The 19,596-nt window shown below is 48.3% G+C and overlaps 2 protein-coding genes and 1 pseudogene across 11 annotated transcripts in view; 2 read left to right on the forward strand and 1 right to left on the reverse strand.

Annotated features, from left to right (window-relative positions):
• The window catches only part of ZFYVE1 (zinc finger FYVE-type containing 1), a 54,244-nt gene extending 50,563 nt beyond the window's left edge, over positions 1 to 3,681 (forward strand). For 2 of the 5 annotated variants that reach the window (XM_004466051.3, XM_071213814.1), the window contains 2 exons: positions 91 to 204; positions 2,036 to 3,681. In XM_004466051.3, coding sequence (XP_004466108.1) covers positions 91 to 204; positions 2,036 to 2,268 — 347 coding nt within the window. In that variant the 3' untranslated portion in view covers positions 2,269 to 3,681. Of the gene's footprint in view, positions 1 to 90; positions 205 to 1,215; positions 1,335 to 2,035 lie in introns of those variants that run through there. The other 3 variants (XM_058293109.2, XM_058293110.2, XM_012528119.4) reach the window with 3 other exon arrangements.
• A 7,007-nt stretch (positions 3,682 to 10,688) lies between these two features.
• DCAF4 (DDB1 and CUL4 associated factor 4) overlaps positions 10,689 to 19,596 on the reverse strand; it is a 31,011-nt gene continuing 22,103 nt past the window's right edge. For 3 of the 6 annotated variants that reach the window (XM_004466047.4, XM_004466049.4, XM_004466050.5), the window contains 6 exons: positions 18,809 to 18,888; positions 15,414 to 15,515; positions 15,223 to 15,320; positions 14,162 to 14,335; positions 13,692 to 13,806; positions 10,689 to 11,951 (listed from right to left, as the gene is read on the reverse strand). In XM_004466047.4, the coding sequence (XP_004466104.2) occupies positions 11,758 to 11,951; positions 13,692 to 13,806; positions 14,162 to 14,335; positions 15,223 to 15,320; positions 15,414 to 15,515; positions 18,809 to 18,888 (763 nt within the window). In that variant the 3' untranslated portion in view covers positions 10,689 to 11,757. The remainder of the gene's footprint in view (positions 11,952 to 13,691; positions 13,807 to 14,161; positions 14,336 to 15,222; positions 15,321 to 15,413; positions 15,516 to 18,808; positions 18,889 to 19,596) is intronic. The other 3 variants (XM_004466048.5, XM_058293112.2, XM_071213815.1) reach the window with 1 other exon arrangement.
• Positions 16,214 to 17,085, forward strand: LOC101435218 (charged multivesicular body protein 4b pseudogene; annotated as a pseudogene).

The raw sequence follows: 19,596 nt of genomic DNA on the forward strand, positions 1-19,596 counted from the left end.
CTTGCAGAAGTGCTCTGTTGACTGCTCCCTGGGTTTTCTGATTCCGTTGGACTAAGGGGTGACGGCTTTTCCTTTGTCCTTTGTCTTCAGATATGGCCGAGGCCCAGGCAGATGATGAAGGGGGAACACTCATTGCTCGGAAGGTGGGCGAGGCCGTGCAGAGCACTCTGGGAGCTGTGGTGACAGCCATCGACATACCACTAGGTGGGCTTCGCAGAGCTGCTCTTGGGTGTAGTATATGTGGGATGAAGGGTTTCAGAGCTCCCTGGGTTCTCATTCTGTCAAAGGCTTGTCGACCTAGATGGAGTAGGGCCACGAGGAATCTGTTAAAAATGCATGTTTAGGAGTGTGCCTTGTAAAGAGAGCTGCCCAGTGCGAAAGAAAGTGCAGCCTGCCCAGGAATGGTGCCACACACACGGACAGCTGACACAACAAGATGACGCAACAAAAAGAAACACAGATTCCCGGTGCCGCTGGTAAGGATAGAAGCGGTCACAGAAGAACGCCCAGCGAATGGATACAGAGAGCAGACAACCTGGGGGGGGGGGGGTGGAAAGGGGGAAGGGGAGAGAAATAAAAAAAAGAAAGAAAGAAATGCATGCTTGCTTGCTTTTGCTGATTACCCTAGTGATTTCATGTCTTTTCCTGGAGGCCATCCTATTGTATACCTCCTATTGCTGCATAAGGTAGTACCCTAAAAGGCAGCAGCATAAAACACAACCGTTTTTATCATGGCTTAGGTTTTTTTGGTTCTGGAAGTCAGGAAGGGGTTGACTGGGTCACAGTCTTGCTCTCAGTGGCACTGCCTGGTGGTATTTCATGGTATTCCACTCACAGCTGGGCTGGTCTCGAGGGTCTCTGCTAAGTCACTTTCATCCTGGGTGCCTTGGCAGGGACGGTGGAAAGGTTGGGTCCGCAGAGCCCCTCCCTCCCCATGTCTTGTCTGGTCTCTTCAGGGATAGCTGGACTCGGTGTACAGAAGCTCGGGGCTCCGGGAGCTAATGTTCCAAGGGCGGGAGGTAGAAGTGGCCAGTGTTGTAGGCCTGGACACAGGCACACAGGCACTGCTACTGTAGTCCCCTGGCCAGAGCTGTCACAGTCCCTGACAAGAATCGAGGGAGGGGACACAGACCAGCCCTCCTCTCGATGGGAAGAGTATCAAAGCACTGTGGCTATCCCCAAGCTGCCACACTAGCCTAATTATTATTCATTAAGGATTTAGGATTCAGCTGCAGATGATGTGGGGTACTCGTAACCAGGATGTGGAGAGGAAGAGGAAGGAAAACCAACCAGTGTGTGGAGTGCTTAGCCTGGGTTAGTTTGGCCCACTGTAGGTGAGAAACCAAGGACTCCGGGGAGGGGGGAGGCGTAGGGAGGGTGTGATGAAAACGGCTTGGATCAGATTTAATCATTCGCAGGTCCACAAAATGAACAGATAATGAGCTTTTGACTCAAAGAGTGGAGGAATAGCTGGATTTGCCCAGGCTTGAAGCTCAGGCTGTATCCGCCTCAGGACTAACTGGGAGGGGCAGGGGCTGCCTTTGGCACAGATAACCCACCAACTTGCTCACCAAGTGCAGTGTTCACTTACCAGGCCTTGGGTCCCAGGCCAGTGCACACCGCTGTGATGTCTTGTAATCCTCATAACAGCTCTTGGAGTTGGGTTGTTAAAAGATGAGTAAGCTAACAATGCCCTGAAAGGTAAGTAACTTCCCTTAGTCCTAGGGCTACTAATTAACTTGTGCTCAGTAGAACTGGGATTTGAATGAGGGATGTCTGACTCTAGAAGTTACTCCAGTGCTTTTTCATGCAGCTGCACGTTAGGATCTCCTGGAGAGCTTAATAGATACATAAATATCAAAGCCTGGGCCCCAGCCTCCAAGATTCTGATCTGGACAATATGGGGTAAAGCTGGGCATCTGGAATTTTTTTAAAGCTCCTTATGTGATTCTCTGTGCGGTTGAGATTGACAGCCAGATGGCACTTGGGGTGTTGGGTTTTGCGTGTCCTGACCATCGTCCCTTCCCTGCTGCAGGTCTGGTTAAGGACGCAGCCAGGCCAGCGTACTGGGTACCCGACCACGAGATCCTGCACTGCCATAACTGCCGGAAGGAGTTCAGCATCAAGCTTTCCAAGCACCACTGCCGGGCCTGTGGACAGGGCTTCTGTGACGAGTGCTCCCATGACCGCCGGGCTGTCCCCTCTCGCGGCTGGGACCATCCTGTCCGAGTCTGCTTTAACTGCAATAAAAAGCCCGGTGACCTTTAACCCCAGCTCCCTCTCCAAGTCCTTCACAATTCCTTAGGTTCTCAGGGTTAGAAACAGAAATCTCGTTGGGGTAGCCCTCCTGGTTACCTGTTGTGGTGTGTGCCCTCTCCTCTCCTCGTCCTGGGGCCACTTTCCCTGGCCGGGGCTTGGGCGGATGACAAGCCAGTGGAGCCTGGCTGCAGGCCGGAAGGCGTGAGCCCCTCAGGGCAGGGGACCGAGCAGCTCACAGCAAAGGGGAATGAACCTGAATCTGTTGCATTTATTTCAGTTAAAAGTAATAAATATAAATATATATATATATACCCGTATATGCATATGAAAGGAACTAGGGGCATATTCAGGTGGCTGCTGGCTGCAAAGACTTACTACAGCCTGTCCCCAGCCCAGGGGTACGGTGTCAGTGGCAGCAGGTCTTCCCTACCAAGCCGAGCCAGGTTCAAAGCCACTGCATCTCGTCACGCTTTGCTGCTGCTCCCCAAGCCTTTGAAGCCTCGCCATTCCTTGCCTTTTCCCTGCCTGGGAAAGTGAGCTTCCAGGTACTTCCTACTTGGAACAACCTGAAGGGAATTCTGTTTTGGTCCCTCAGGGGAATTGAATCCCAATTCTTAGCAGAAGCCTGTGGCATGCAGAGACCACCCAACCTGGCGAGCAGGTCACCAGAGTGGGTGAAGGGGGTGGGGGGTGATGTGATGCCCACTGTGCTTACAAGGGCACAGAAGGAAATGGGCCTTCCCTGGTAGCCTTCCCTGCTTATTGATGCTTTTGTCTGTGCCTCCACTAGGCTTTCCTCAAAGCGGGGCATCTGCTCCTAAATCAAAGCATCCGCTACTCTCCCCCTCTCCAGCCCCTCAAGCCCACAGTCTGCTTTTGAGTGTCACACTAGGGTTTTTATTGCTTATTTTAAATTGTCTTAATTCTTTGTTCCCAGACACACGACCCTCTAGCTATTGGAGGGATGATCGTGAGAAATCTTCCAGGGACACAGAGCACAGAATGGACTGTTAGTTTGTGTTTTTTTAAAAATTACATATAAATATTTCAACAGATCTTAAAGAAAAAATCTCTCTTCCGTCCTTGCAAGAGAAGTCAAACGTTTGTTTCTCATCAAGAGATTGGACATCCACATCTATTGTGACTGGAAAGAGACTGTTGTGCAGAAATCCTATCATGTGGATTTAATCATCAAAGGCCCAAAATGAAGAATCAAAAGCAACACAGTTCTTAATGGAACTGGGCGGGTGGGTGGAGCGTCAGGGAGGTATGCGGGCGGTCGGCCTGGCAGGGGTATCAGTGTGGCGTACGCGCTGGCGTGTGTTGGCCCTTCTCCACCTGCTCCCTTCCTGCCTCCTGGAGGCCCAACTTTAGAACTGTGTATTATCAAATCTGCTATTATAAAGGAATCTTCCCGCTGAACACAGACTTTGCTGACTCTTTCCTCCGACTCTCCCGTCTGTATTTGCTTGTTCCCTCTTAGTCGATGGGAAGGGAGCCAATGGCATTCGGAGTAGAAGGCATACGAGAGGCCCTATTCCTCGTGTTGTAATATTTCACCTGTAAATATCTCGGTTTATAACTAACAAACAGGAACCTTTTTTTTTAGGATAACAAACGGAACTTTAAAAAAAAGTATAGCTGAGTTCGACAAAACAGTTATAACAAGGAGCAGGTTTGAATAGTGGGACGGCAGGCTGTTTTCCCCTGGCTTCTACGTAGAGCACGGGCCCCATGTCGGTTTGCTAATAAGCAGGGCCTTGGAGTGTGAGGATAAGGGAGGGCCACAGAACTCGGGAGCGTGGGTACTGGGCTGCATACCTTGTCACCACACTGTTTGCCTGTCTTCTGCCTTGTTCATCAGACCTCTCCAAAGCGGGTGTTCAGGACTGGGCTGTTGTGGGGTGCTGGTGGGAGTAGCAGCCCGAGCAAAGCTGTGCCGGCCGGTGTGGGAAGCTAGTGTCAGGCGGCACAGCTCCATCATGCAGCTGTTCAGTGACTCAGGTTCTCAGGGTTTCGGGCTGGTGGTGTGAACAGTCTGAGGGCGGTCTTTTCTCTCATAGTAGAATAGACTGCTTCTGACTTGATTTGTAATTTCTGGGTTTAAAATGGATACTACTGGTAACCTCTGGAAACACATTTTTTTCCCCTACCTTTTTTTTTTTTTTAGAATTATTTTATTTATTTCTCTCCCCTTTCCCCCCAATGTCTGCTCTCTGTGTCTGCTGTGTGTTCTTCTGTGTCCGCTTGTATTATCCAGTGGCACTGGGAAACTGTGTCTCTCTTTGTTGTGTCATCTTGCTGCATCAGCTCTCTGTGTGTGTGGCGCCACTCCTGGGTGGGCTGTGCTTTTTACATGCGGGGCACACTCCTTGTGCGTGGGGTACCTCTACATAGGGGTGTCCTTGTGTGGCATGGCACTCCTTGTGTGTGGCAGCACTGTGCGTCGCCCAGCTTACCACACGGATCAGGCGGCCCTGGGGATCGAACTCTGGACCCTTCATATGGTAGACGGATGCTCTATCACTTGAGCCACGTCTGCTTCCCCCTGCCTTTTTATTGGCATTCTGTTCTTCGTTTTCCCTTCCCTGCCTTGTCTTTTAAATTCCTGTGTCTCATCACCTGTTTTCTCATTCTCAGTGGCCATCAGCTCTCTTGTCTTTGTTCCTTCTCCTCTTGCCCCATCTTCTTTTCCTTCTTTCTGTTTCCTGCCTCTGTGCCTTATTCTCCTTTATTTCTTGGGAGAATGGGGCAGGTTGGTGAGGGTCTGGAGAGGAAGAGGTGAATGATAGTGTCCCATGTTAGACCTAGCTGTTTGTTCTGTTTTTTTAGATTATTTAGATTTTTATTTTTATTTCTTTTTCTCCCCTTACACCCCCCCCCAGTTGTCTGTTCTCTGTGTCCATTTGCTGCGTGTTCTTCTTTCTCCGCTTCTGTTGTTGTCAGCGGCACGGGAATCTGTGTCTCTTTTTGTTGCGTCATCTTGTGTCAGCTCTCCGTGTGTGCAGCGCCACTCCTGGGCAGGCTGAACATTCTTTCATGCTGGGCGGCTCTCCTTACGGGGCGCAACTCCTTGCGTGTGGGGCTCCCCTACGCGGGGCGCACCCCTGCGTGGCAGGGCACTCCTTGAGCGCATCAGCACTGCGTGTGGGCCAGCTCCACACAGGTCAAGGAGGCCTGGGGTTTGAACCACAGACCTCCCATGTGGTAGGCTGATGCCCTAACCACTGGGCCAAGTCTGCCTCCCTGTTTGTTCTGTTTTCATGCCAGGGCACCCCCGAGCATTTAAGTCTGCCTAGCTGCACAGTAGTGACGTTAGCCTACCGCTGTCCTAGCCAAAGGCTTTCTTTTCATAGGAATAATCTAGAAAAATCTTCTGAATTCCTTTCCTTACATTAGTCAGATGAACTGAGGAATGGAAGGAATTCTCCCAGTGTCAGATTAATACGAGGTTCTCTTCTTGATCTGTACACAGCTAAGCCCAGCCTCAACTAAATTTGGGGTGAAAATACAAAGGCTTAAAAGCATCCATTGGGCTCTCCCACTTATATGTACACATCAACTTGATTCATTTTTTCAACCTAAATAAGATGTACCAACCAGCAACCACAGATGAAGAAATAGAAAATGACCATACCCCAGAAACTCCTAGGTGCTTCCCCCATCAGAAATAACCACTATCCTGACATCTAATAGCAGAGATTAGTTTCGTCTCTGTGTCTATGTGCACATGTGTGTGTGTGCATGCTACATAAAGGCTTTAATCACTTTTTGGTTCAAAGCCTTGCTCAGAGGTGGAGGGAATGTGTGTTGTACATGCCCCTGACAACAAGGACTAGAGATTTCTGCTTGTGACTGAGAACGAGGCAGTTTCCTAGCCCACAGCCCTTGGGTTTGACTCTGCTGGTTTGACTAGAATTGGCAGAGAAGAGAATTAATATTTAAGTGCCTAGGATATGTCAGGCACTGTGTTAGGAGCTTTACAGAGTTGAGAGTTAATCCTCCCAACCACACTGGAAAGTAAGGAACAGTGTTCATGTTTTAAGGTGAAGATGCTGGCTTAGGATGCTTCAGAAGGCCATGGTTACCTGGCAAAGGACACTGCAAGCTGGGTTTGAGTCCAGGCAGGCCTGGTTGATTCCAGAGTGAGGAGTCTGTTCCCTACCTCACACAGCCTTCCATTGCCTTTGCACTGTAGAGTCTCTGGCCATAATTTTTCCTTCTAGATAAGATAAGGTCAGTGTATTCTTAAGGGGAAAGTTTAAAAAGAAATCAAGGTAACCTGCTACTGTTGTGTCCCTAGGTTTAACTTGATGTCTAGTCTTTTCCTTTGTCTTCAGAAGTTCTTGTGGCAGAGGACAATAGTGCTTCTTTTTCACTAAAAAGGAACAGGGAAACTGGCTTTGAGATTAAGCAAGTGGGTCTGGCTGATTACCCAAGAGCTAGGCTTCCAATTGTTTAAAAAAAATACTCTGATTTGATGGCAATTTAGCAACCAAATTTGTATTTTGAATTTCAGAACTATACTCACTGAAGGAGGAGGACTGAACCCAGAATGGTAGCCTGTAACTCTCCTAGGCATTAATAGAATTAATTCTAGTTACTGTACAAAATGTGAGGTCTACCTTTTGCTTAATTTTCCCCTTCACAGAGGTACAGAAACTGTCAAGAACTTGTGAGCCCTAAAGCCCATATGGTAGGATGGCAGGGTGTGCTAGAGAATCTGTAATTCAGTGATAGGCTCATGTGACCAGAGCCATCTTTGGAACTACCATTTGTATTATAGATAACAGCATGTCTTCACGTGCTTGGTGTTCTCTGCTAATACACAGCTTAATCCACTGCCATGGCTTCAACTGCCGCTTTATACTGATGGTACCTAAATCCTTAACTCTAGCCTAAATCTCCCCAAGGCTCTGGCTCATCTCTAGACATCTGTCTCAGATGTCCCGAAGATACTGCAAATTCCAACAGAGGCCAAATGGATTTCCCAGTTACCATATCCCCTCGGTTCTGGCTGTGCTACACTGTCCCTGTTTGCCTCTATTTGTATCTCTGTGCTTTGCTCAGATTGTGGCCTCTGCAGACAATGTCCTTTTTTGTTCTTGAAACAGATGCCTTTATTCAGATGAAGCCAGGCAAGCAAGTGGGTAGGAGGTAGGCGCAAGCAGGGAGACCTGAATGAAGACAGGTGACCAATCCAGAAGTCATCTGTATATAGAGAGGCTTGAGGAGAGAGGAAAAAAGGGAAAACTCAAATAAAATCCCTATTCTTTCTCACACAAGTGGCATCATAAAAAGATTCTTGGACTTGAGCAGACAACCCAGCCCGCTCTGCCACTTCCTAGCAGAAGACCTTGGGTAAATCACCAAACTTGAGATTGTTTCTTCAGTAAATTGGAGGTTCCACCACCTACTTCATAGGGTTGTAAGAATAAAGAGGATATAATGCTGGCAAAAATTGTTCATTCAGCATACCAAGTATCTAGGTGTCAAGTGCTGGGAAAACGAAGCTTCCCAGCGGTGTGTCTCAAGCTGAGACTTAAAAGCTGGTCTTTTACAGATGAAAGGAGTGGAGGATGGCTTGAGCAGAGGCCCAGACGAGGTAACCTCATGTGCAGGGGACCTTGAAGCATTTGTGTCCTGAAGAAGCAGGTTGGAGGTAGAGATGGGGCAGAGGATGCAGAGGTATTTCGTGACCAAATCACAGAGGGTCACACATTCTCTTCTGAGGCACGGGAAATCATTGAAAGCAGGGATCTTTTAGAAAGGTCCTGTGGCAGTGGCATTGTGGTGGGTAGCGGGGACAAACTTATAGGAGCAGAAGCAGAAACTTTCTTTTTTTTAGATTTCTTTATTGTCTCCCCTTACCCCCCACCCCAGCCCAGTTGTCTGTTCTCTGTGTCTATTTGCTATGTGTTCTTCTTTGTCCACTTCTGTTGTTGTCAGCGGCATGGGAATCTGTTTCTTTTTGTTGAGTCATCTTGTGTCAGCTCTCCTTGTGTACGGCGCCATTCCTGGGCAGGCTGCACTTTCTTTCGCGCTGGGTGGCTTTCCTTACGGGGCGCACTCCTTGCACGTGGGGCGCCCCTACGCGGGGACACCCCTGCGTGGCACTGCACTCCTTGAGCGCATCAGCACTGCGCATGGGCCAGCTGCACACGGGTCAAGGAGGTCCTGGGTTTGAACCGCGGACTTCCCATGTAGTTAGACGGATGCCCTAACCACTGGGCCAAGTCCGCTTCCCAAGGAGCAGGAACTTTTTACCATCTATAAATGGAGAAATGGAGGAAACTGAGTTTAGCTTAAAATTGATTTTGGAGATCTGGAGATGGTTACATGAAACATTTAGACCAGGATAGATCTAAGGCTGGCAGGTCACAGGAAGACTCTGACTAGGTTCAAAGGATAATTCTGGGATCCTTATTGGGGGACATTGAAGAGGCCAACAGTGCCCCCAGAGCATGTTGATCCAGCTTAATTCTAGAGTGACTACATAGCACTGGTGGAGTGTGCAAGGCAGATGTTTATTTGTGATAATCAGTACGTATTCTCTCATCTCTATCCAGAAGGCTACAAGCAAAGCAAATACTGGGCTGGTTAGCAAAGGGTATGTAATAGCACAATGCCACTGCCGTTACCCGCTCATTCTCTACCTTTCACTGTCACATGGGGAACAATGTAAAATGCCCTAACAGATCTGGAAGTGAAAAACATTGTGTGACTTGTAAGAGATTAATCTTTAGGGCACTTTTAAGTGAACGGACCAAAATGCTTCAACTGCAACTTATTTAACCACTATTCATACAACCTAGAGCAAGTGTTAGGAGCAGTGATTACTTATCAGTGAACAAAGTGCTGCTGCAAAGTTTCAATGAGAGGTTTTGAAGAACCTTTTTTTCCCCTTAGCTTAAGGGAAATCTAAAATGATTTGTTTTACAACTGTAATTGCTTAAGAAGGAATTTGAGCTCTGGTAAATTTTGATAAAGGAGTTGGGACATTATATAGGGATAGGGTCATACATACCAGAATTTATTTTCTCCTGAGTGGTCAGATTGTCTCCACTGTTTGGGGAGAGACCAAGATTGGACTGAGTAGCCACTCATGGGCTCAACTCCATTAAAATAGTGAGTGCAGGGCTGTGGGGAAAGCTCTGCATTAGAAGAACAAGACCAGTGATTCAAAATTTCAGATCCTGTAACAAATGAACGTGCGTCCCAGCGTAATGCTGGGTGTGGATACTGCTCTTGGGCAGTAGTAGCATGTCACCCTGCAGTGACAGTGGTCCCTTGGGCCCTTCAATTGTATACACATTTCTTGGGACCTACTATGTGCACTTTAGTATGTCAAGGCCTGCAGGGACCCGGGGACGAAAATCTCAGTGATTAAACACAAGGACTTTGGTAACAATCTTCTTACCCATTAGTGAAAGCCAGATAAATTCATTTCCCTGGTGAGTATCATGAAATGTGAAAACCACACATTTATTTACACACCTATGAAGCCACTTCCTGATTTCTCCACAGCAGTAGCTGTGACACAGGTTATTTTGTCAGCAGAATGGAGCGCACGAATACTGGTAAATGCTAGCTCGTTTTCTTATTCAAGTCCCAGCTATACTTACCTAGCTCTGTGATCTGAGGGAAGTCCCTTAAGGTCTCTGTGCCCGTTTATCTAAATACACTAATATTACATTACCAGTACCGTTCTACCTCCTTTAGGGGTTGTTATAAGGATCAAATCAAAATATGTGGGGAGAGTGCTTTGTAAAAAAAATGAGGCACTAAAGACATAACATGTAGCTCATCTATCAGATAATCTCAGTCCTCTCATCTTTTTGTTTTGGTCCTCTGTACAATAAATTGTACTGATCAGGATTCAGACAGGAAAAAAGATGGAACAAAGGGGGTAATTGAAAGCAAAGTTTCCTCAGACTAGCAACACTGAGGTGCAATTACCAGCTGTAGGTCAGAAGGGACAAATGGAGAAGTTACTGGAACCCAGAGGTCTGTTGAAGAGAAGCTGTGGCCTTAGGTGGAGGAACACAGCCAGAGCCAATCCACAGCCCAGCAGGAAGGGAGCCAGGGGACCAAAAACTCCCACCTCCCTCTCCTCCTGCCCTCTGCTTTTCTGCAGGGAACTTCCCGTTGGCTGAAGCTACCTGGCGGCCAGGGGCCGGGGAGCCACTGATGTCCAAAGAGGTCAGCCTCCGGACGCACGGAGCAGGGTGGTGAAGGGCAGAGAGGGGATCACCAGGCCAGGTGGAAGCTCTTCCAAAAAGCCATTAAAGCTGGCCCCAGTCTCTACTGTTCTAGTTGTCCCTCACCCAAGGTCTGAGTAGACACTGCTGCAGCAGGTAAGCTGCTACACACAGCCGAAGCATCATGGTTTTCTAAATCACCAAGAGAAGCAACACACTGCACCATAGTTGTTTTTTTTTTCCCCTTTATTGCAGAAATTGTAGGCTTACAGAACAATCGTGCATATAACACAGGATTCCCAGACACTGCCCTATTATTAACACTTGGCTTTGGTGTGGAACATTTGTTACAAACAATGATAGCAGGTTTTTTGGTTTTTTTTTGATAGCACGTTTTTATAGTTGTATTTACTATAGTCCATGGTTACCTTAGGGTTCACTGTATAGTGTAGTTCCATTGATTCTTAAAAATTTTTGTCTTTTTGGTTTTAGTATTTGGTGCCAATTCAGTTCATTCAGTACTTCGAAAGATCATTTCACAAATTGCTTCTTTTAGATTACAAAACATCAATGCTCATTTTCATTGCTGGGCTCTTAAATCTCCTATTCAAGTCACCATAATAGAAATAGGAGGGGTTATACCTAACATTCTGGAAGGTGCCTCAACAAAGGCATGTGAAGGCCTGTCAGTTTAAAACCTGCTAGCATTTAAATGCTCAGGAATGATACTAAAAGGAGAATCCCAGAGATCTGCCACTGACATTGAGTGAGCTTTATTCAAAAAGGTCAAGTTTAATGATTCTAAACTCCATCCTTTCCATCTGTGCTGTAGAGCTCAGAGAAATGACTTCCCCCTTATTATTCTTATTCTGGTTGGCTTTCTCAATCACAGGCACAAGTCTTCCTGGAACCCACGCACCAACCAGCCTAACACAGCCCCACTGCAGTTTTATAATTGGGCTTTTGCTGAAAGAAGAGGCAATTTATTTTGTTGTTTTTGTTTTCACCAATCTTCAGTAATTAGAAAAAAGTCTTTTTGTTAAGAAACAAACAGAAATACCTGGGGAGTGGGGAGGCTGTAAGGAATTTGACAAGAGAAATAGGCACCTTTTATGGAAAGGACTTTCAAGCTCTCTAAGCCCACAAAGTCACTAAAATAACTTTTCTGAGGTGTCTCCATCTGAACATTTCTACCTTTGGCCCAGCAGCCGGGGGATGGGCTCTGTGTAAAGGGGATATCCATTTAAAATGCACTTGTTGGTCAAGTCCACATCCCTGCAGGCTGCACACTGCACAGCTAGCTGTAGGAGAAATAGTAGAGGTCCTGCCGGACTGCCATGAGCAGCCCTGGCACTCCCCGGGGGCCCCCGAGCCTGGAAGAGAAGGCCACAGTGGGGATGTCGGCCTTGGAGGCAGGGTATGGGGAGGGTATGGTTCTCAGCAGGTGGGCATCGCGGAGGCTCCAGATTCTCGTGTAGCAGTCTTGGCCCACTAAGAGAGAGAGGGAAGACACGAGGCAGGTTAGCAAGAGAGGGCAAAGGAAATCATGGGCACACCACTTGGCCTCTCGTGACTCCTAAGGGCTAAAAATGACTTCCTGTGAACCTGAAAAAAACCTCACAAATGGAAATTATTTCTACTGATAATATGTACTTTTTGAAAATCAGAATTAGGAGTTGCCCCGGTGCTCTAGAACCATGACCAGCTACAGATACTTTAAGTGACAAGATGCACTGGCCGGCCATGACGTCATGCGTGGCTCAGCAGTCTCCTGGCTAATGGGTTGGATTCTACTTCTCTTGTACTGTTAAGGGAATGCCTGGCCCACCCGGTTTACATGGCACACAACTGATTTCCTTTGTAAGAAACAGTAACAGGAAGGTCTCTCAACCTCATTATGTTCTGGGGAAAGGAGGGACAAAGTAAAACCAAAAAGATACATTCAAGGAAAACCAAGTGACGACTCTCCCTCTCCGGTCTAATGGTTCAGTTCAGAAGACCTGTTAACATCTTCAGGTCTCATTCAGGGGCATGGGACCCACGTCACCACCGGTTATGGTAGCCCAGACTTCTGGCATATCCTGCTGGAGAGCTTCAGAGGCAAGAGGAGGGCAGCCCTTGGGCACTCACGATTTCACATTAGTGCTTTGGACAACCTGAATGACTCTGAGGCCACATCACTGAAGTCACTGCTCCATCGGCTGAGGAAGAATTCAGGCTGTGCCGTTCACTGGGTCACTGCAGCTAGCTGACCCTGGCACTGGCCTCTCAACTAGGCCTCACTATCTACTATCCGGTACACAGGAATTCTTTTGAGAAGAAAACTTGTGGAAATTAGACTTTAAAAGGAAACTAGAGGAGCAGATGTAGCTCAAGTGGTTGAGCACCCACTTCCCATGTACAAGGTCCTGTGTTCCATCCCCGGTACCGCCTTAAAAAAAACTGCCAGTGCTTGTGAGAGTGGCAGATAAGTTTAAGCAAATTCTAACAAAGTGATGCTCTTTAGCCCCCTCTCTCCTCAAAAAAAAAAAAAAAAAAAAGGTTCATGGGGGAGAAGTATATACCATAGGAATCTTAACAAATTTGAGGACCTGTGAAGACTGAGAACACAATCCTAAATGCCACGGGCCTACTATTTCCTATGTAAAAACACTGATTTATCACAATATCAGAATATATCATAAGCATAGCCCACAGTCAACTTGTAACTCCTTTCCAGGGAGTCTGATGGCTCAGAAGCTCTGCCCCTGATCTACAGGGCCTGGATCCATGGAGAAGGTGTTACCTGAGGGCTGGGGAGGCAGTTACTTTACAATGATCTCACTTTCCTTCCTTGGCATCCCCTTGGAAGTGTGAGTACAAAGAACAGGGAGCCCCAGGTTTTAGACAGCACAGTTGTGTGACAGGATACAGGTCACATTGAATGCTGACCTGGTGAATAGACTTAAACCCACAACTCTGGTCCCCCAGCTCCTATGTTCTATTGAGCCTAGCTCGTGCCTGTTTCTGAAGCGATGCTTGCCCTCTAACATGGACAAAGGGCTAGCGACTGGCGACTGTTTAGGCTGTTCTCCACTAACATCCAACTCTGCTTCTTCCCCTCCATCCCCAAATGCCCATGTTCCCCTTTATTCCGTTCTACATTTCCTGGACTTCTTCCTTTCCTCCTGGGGCTTCTGTTGCCTAAGTTGCTGGGGACTCTAAGAAGTGGACTCTCCCCTCCCTGGGTACCTGCCACCAGGATTCCTTCTTCCTCATGCACATGCAAGGGCAGGTAGGCATACTCGTTCACGTGACCCTCATACTGCCGAACACACTTGGTGGCCCTCAGGTCCCACAGCTTGATCTGTGGGAGAAAACACAAGGGGCCATTAGGGAGGGTCTGGTAGGTACACTGCTGAACCTGAGGTGCAGAAGCCTGGCTGTGAAGATACTCAACCTCGAGTTCCTGAGCCTTGGAGTCCATCAACAGTATGTAACCAGAGCACCTTCTACTTTCACTTCTTGCTAGGCCAGATGAGGCTCACCCTGGCTCAGTGGCCTGCCCAGCAGGTCTCCAACAGTCTGGAACGTGTGTGGTCTCCCGATGCCAGTCCCCTGCCCCGTGCCTTGGTATAAGGGGCTCGTCTCCAGCACCCCATCACCTGGCAATCTCTGGGCCACAAATTCCTGGGGTTTGGGAAAGTCAGGGCTTCCCTTACCTTCCCAGCCATGTCTGACGCCATCAAGTACTGCTCTTGTTGGAGGATTTGTACAGAGGTCACAGCGGAGTTGTGGAACAGAGAAGTAGTCTTCCAGCCCTTGCCCTGATTCTGGAAGCGCAGATCAATGGCAAAGATCTCCCCAGAACGACAGCCGTTGTACAGCACAGGGGTCTGTGGAAAGAAGGACCGCTCGGTGCTCAGCTATTGCTATTTCCGTCTGAGGCTGGGAGGGGTGCAGCCGACGTGATGCGGCTCGCCTCGCCTCCCCTATCCAAGCCCCTGGGTCAGAAGGTATGGGTGGAGAGGGGTTAGTCAGGGTTTGGGCCCCAGGGAGGATGGGGGAAGACGAGTCCCGGGGGGATGTAGAAGGATTGGACGCCATGTGGAGAGAGCACAGGTCCGAAGAGCTGGCTCCAATCTGCATCATCCCTTTAGGTCTCACACTGAAGCCAAAGCAACAGGCACCCTGAATCCACCAAGGTCTTTTGTAAAGTCAGGGTGATGAGTATGGAATAGGAGAGATGAGAGATCCTGGTAAGATGTGGGGTCCCAAAGAGAGGAGGAAGATGACTAGAGAAGGCCTAGATGAACAGCCTAATGCCAAAGCAGGCCAGCGGACTCCCTCCTCTACAAGGGGTATTTCCATACTTCTTAGGAAAAATGCATTTTCTACGGGCAAGTCTATGAAAGACAGTAAGAACTAGAATTCTTATTTTTAAATTTATAAGATGTATAACTTGAAAGCTGTGGATTAAATTAAGTGCTAGGAATTAGGACTTTATACATATCCCCCCCCATTATTTTCCTACTGGTTAATCCACGTACTCAAGATTGCTAACAATTCATTTAGACAGAAAGTTGTTTAAACCAGCTTAGCCAGGACTTTCTGGATCAGCCAACTTCCATGCAGCTCAAATCTAATCACAATGTAACCCATTAATCCTTTCTGATGCCCTTTTTTTCCTGTAAAAGGGAGGATGAAAAGGGGAATCAAATTTCAACCCAGCAGAATTTGCACTCTTGGGGAACCACACTGCACCCCTCCAGATCCAACCAACCGTGATGGCGAACTGCTGGGCCAAGACATCGCTGTTGGTCACAAACGACTGCCGGTGCCCTGTCACCACGTTGGTCACCAGGACCCGCCGAGGCAAGCCTGACGGAAACAGAGATGAGCCGGTGAGACGTGGCTGGATGGTGGTCTGCTACATGGCTTATGCTGAGAGCTGGGGAGGCAGCCGCGGCTCACCTGTACTGAAGCAGTTATCTGCCTGGCTATTCATGCACCACGCACAGGCCCAGGCGCTGGAGATCCGGAAACTGCAGAGCATGCCAGGCCGCTCTCCGCCTGCTGAGGGGAACAGCCAATTTAAGTAGAGAATCTTCCCTCCATGCTGCCAGGCTGCTCACCGCCAGATCTGCGCACCCTGCAGGAATAGCTGCTCAGAAGGATCTGTCCCCTGGCTCCCTCTGAGTTTTATGGTAGTGAAAAAGAGGAAACCCTCAGCTAGAGTGCCCGGCTCAGAAGTGGTTATTCTGAGTGAACTTCAATCATGTTTCCTGCCTTCCAGGTAGTAGTAGTAACAGTACTACAGGGAAGCGGACTTGGCCCAGTGGTTAGGGCATCTGTCTACCACATGGGAGGTCCACGGTTCAAACCCAGGGCCTCCTTGACCCGTGTGGAGCTGGGCCACATGCAGTGCTGATGCATGCAAGGAGTGCCATGCCATGCAGGGGTGTCCCCATGTAGGGGAGCCCCATACACAAGGAGTGTGCCCCGTAAGGAGAGTCGCCCAGCATTAAAGAATGTTCAGCCTGCCCAGGAGTGGCGCTGCACACACGGAGAGCTGACACAAGATGACTCAACAAAAAGAAACACAGATTCCTGTGCCGCTGACAACAGAAGTGGACAAAGAAGACACAGCAAATAGACACAGAGAACAGACAGCTGGGGGGGGGGGGGCGGGGGAGAAGGGAGAGAAATAAATAAAATAAAAAACAAACAAGGAGCAGCCGGGTCCAGCTGCGGGGCGGAGGCGGTGTGAGGCCTGCGGCTGCTGGGAGCAGCGCGGCTGGAAGTGGGCAACAGAGCTGAGCCAGAGCAGGCGGCGTAGCCGAGCACGGGGAGCAGAAACCATGTCGGTGTTCGGGAAGCTGTTTGGGGCTGGAGGGGTAAGGCCGGCAAAGGGCGGCCCGACCCCCCAGGAGGCCATCCAGAGACTGTGGGACACCGAGGAAATGCTAAGTAAGAAGCAGGAGTTCCTGGAAAAGAAGATCGAGCAGGAGCTGACGGCCACCAAGAATCACGGCACCAAAAAAAAGTGCGCTGCCCTCCAGGCACTAAAGCATAAGAGGTATGAGAAGCAGCTGGCACAGATTGATGGCACACTATCCACCATCGAATTCCAGCCGGAGGCTCTGGAAAATGCCAACACGAACACCGAGGTGCTCAAGAACACGGGTGATGCCACCGAGGCCATGAAAGCTCCCGTGACAACACGGACACTGATTAAGTCGATGAGTTAATGCCGGACATTGCTGACCAGCCAGAACTTGCAGAGATTTCAACAGCTATTTCTAAACCTGTAGGGTTTGGAGAAGAATCTGATGAGGATGAGCTCATGGTGGAATTAGAAGAATTAGAACAGGAAGAACTAGACAAGAACTTGCTGGAAATCAGTGGGCCCGAAACAGTCCCTCTATCAAATGTTCCCTCTATAGCCCTACCGTCAAAACCAACCAAGAAAAAGGAAGAGGAAGACAACGACATGAAGGAATTGGAGAACTGGGCTGGGTCTATGTAACCATCCTGGCCCCAGGCTGGGCCCAGACAGACTCTGGAGGCCTGCGGCAGCACGCAGGCGTGTGTGCGTACGGGGCAGGCAGGTTGCCATCGCTCGCCAATCTCACTCCGAAGCAGGAGGGCCGCATCACCCCTCACTCTGCACAGCATGGTCTGCACCCAGCGGGACGGGCGGGGGGTGGGCGGGGAGGTGCCTGCTGTTTATAATGTGGAATTTCTGTAAAATAAACTGTATTTGAAAATCCAACATTGAGCTTCTGAACTACGCTAACTCCACTGCTGAATCCTCAACGGAAAGGGTCAACTGTTGGCAGTTGAAATGATCTGAAAATGTAGCCTCTGTCTTTTTAAGTCAGTTGACTTGTTGCACATCCCTGTAAGAACTGTATGGTACTGGCAGAAAAGTCGTTTTTAAAAAGCCACAGGCTTTTCCTTGTCTTAGTTGTAATAATGCATCTGATTTTGATTTCCTTGAGACCTGTATTTCTGTCCGTCACCTATGTGCTGGCCCCTGTGTTTTCCACTCTGGCCTACTGCCCTGTTCTTTTGGAGTTTGTGACAATGATTTGAAATGGATGGTATTCTCTTGAGAGCAAATGAGATTGTTAGAATTAAATTCCAGCTATACATTTTTCTAACATAACTCTAAGGTCCTTGTTGCTGTTTGTGATAACTGATAGATAACTCACTGGAAACATTTGCATACATTTATATTCAGATGAAATTATGGTTTGCACTGTCTATTAAATATCTCAATTTTCAAAAAAAACAAAACAAAAAAACAGTACTACAGCCCTCAGGGAGGCATTACAGTGTCTCAGACGATATGTTTTCAATCCCGGCTCCACCCCCTACTAGCTGCATAATCTGTTAAAAAAAATTAAACTTTTAAATTGATATAGCATACATAAAAGGCACAAATCACAATTATACGGTTTGATGAATTACCCCAATGTAAATAAAACCAGGTAATTACCATCCAGGCTAAGAGATAGAACATTCCAGCACTCCAGACACCCCCTCTCATCCCCTCACAATCATTGCTTCCATTTCTCCCCAAAGGTAACCGCTATTCGGAAAAATATCCTGAGTTTTCCAAGGCAAAGTGTGAACCTCTCTCGGACTCGGCGTCCTCATCTGTAAAGCAGTGATAACGATCTCTCCTGCCTCAGGAGTTGTAAGATGAAATGCCAGGTACCTGGCTAAGTGTGCAGTGCCTCATTTAACCCTCCATTACGCCTGACGGGGCACTTTACAGAGGTAAAGCGATCCACTCAAATGGTAAGGGACAGAGCTGGGATGCGTGCCCAGGTCTGCCTGAAGACTTACTCATAAGGGGCCTGGTCCTTGTCTTAACTGATGTTAATTCTACAAAAGGCTAAAAACTTATTATTCAGAAGGTTGCCAGGAAGGAAGTCAAACTGCCTTCCCAAGACAGAAAGTTAAGTATCCTGGATAGCACCTGTCATACAGTAGGAGCTTCACAGATGTGTTCGGGCAACGCAAATCAATGTTTTGATTTCTTGCATCACTATACACACTTTTACTCTGACTTGGCTACTAAAATGATCCAAAAGAAGTAAGAGGAGGGAAGGACAACCTAGTAAAAATGCATGTGCTTCTAGCACTAATCCTGGGACCGGACTGAAGAACTCCCACCAGTGCTTCTGCCGACCGTCCCCACCCTGCGAGGTGACTTGGGCTCACCCAGCCTGTGCTTTCCACACTTCTTCTCCAAGGCACCCCCAGGGAGCTTCTGCTGTGCTGTGAACACGATGCCACGCAGAGCGTAAAGTCCTCCCTCAAAGCCCTGACTTATTCAAAGGAAAAGGAGCCGGTACCTGGATTACTGCTGACGAACAGCGACGCTGGGAGCAGAGTGACACAGCCGGGAGTGTCTGCGATTCCCATGAGGCACAGTCTGGGAAAGCTGTTAAGGACAATAAGGCACAAGACTCTCCTCTGGGAGGAAGTGTGGGCATTAGAACCCTTCCAAAAATAACAGAAGCCTACCAGGCAGGACGGAGAACAACACTCACCATTTGGATTTAACAAATTTACATTTTTCCACAGTTAGCTTCAGATTTTTTTTTACAGGAAAAATAAGTCACAGGTATAGTTGAAAAGCCCTCTTTTTTCCCTCTGCAATCCAGTTCTCCTGTTTATCTGCCTGTCTCCAGCACTTTGCACAGGGATTGTATATGCTCAACAGCTGTTGGCTGAATGAACACAGGCACCTCATCAGAAAATATAAACACTTAAAAAGCAGTCAGGCCCCCTTCTTGCCTGTTGGAATGCAGGATGTGTCCATGTCCCAGCCCTCTGCATGGTGAGCCCCCCAATTCAAGGTCTTGCCAGTACAGAGGCTGCTTAGGCTATAAATGAGAACACTGCAGCTGGGCAGCTCAGTTCCTTCCTAAGTAAACCTCTTCTGCTTCTGGGTTTGGAGGGTGAGGACGGAGGGAGAAAGGGCTTACCCAAGTGTACTTGTTGTTTCTGTGGCTGAAACCCAGGTTGCAATCTAATTTTATAGGATACCTCTGGGGACAATAGCGTTGCTGTGAGCCTCTAGCAGGCCACAGGTGAACTCAAGCCCAGGCAGAGTGCGAGGAAATCAGTATAAGCTCCT

Source organism: Dasypus novemcinctus, chromosome 3, assembly GCF_030445035.2.
Source record: "Dasypus novemcinctus isolate mDasNov1 chromosome 3, mDasNov1.1.hap2, whole genome shotgun sequence".
Classification (NCBI taxonomy): Eukaryota; Metazoa; Chordata; class Mammalia; order Cingulata; family Dasypodidae; genus Dasypus; species Dasypus novemcinctus.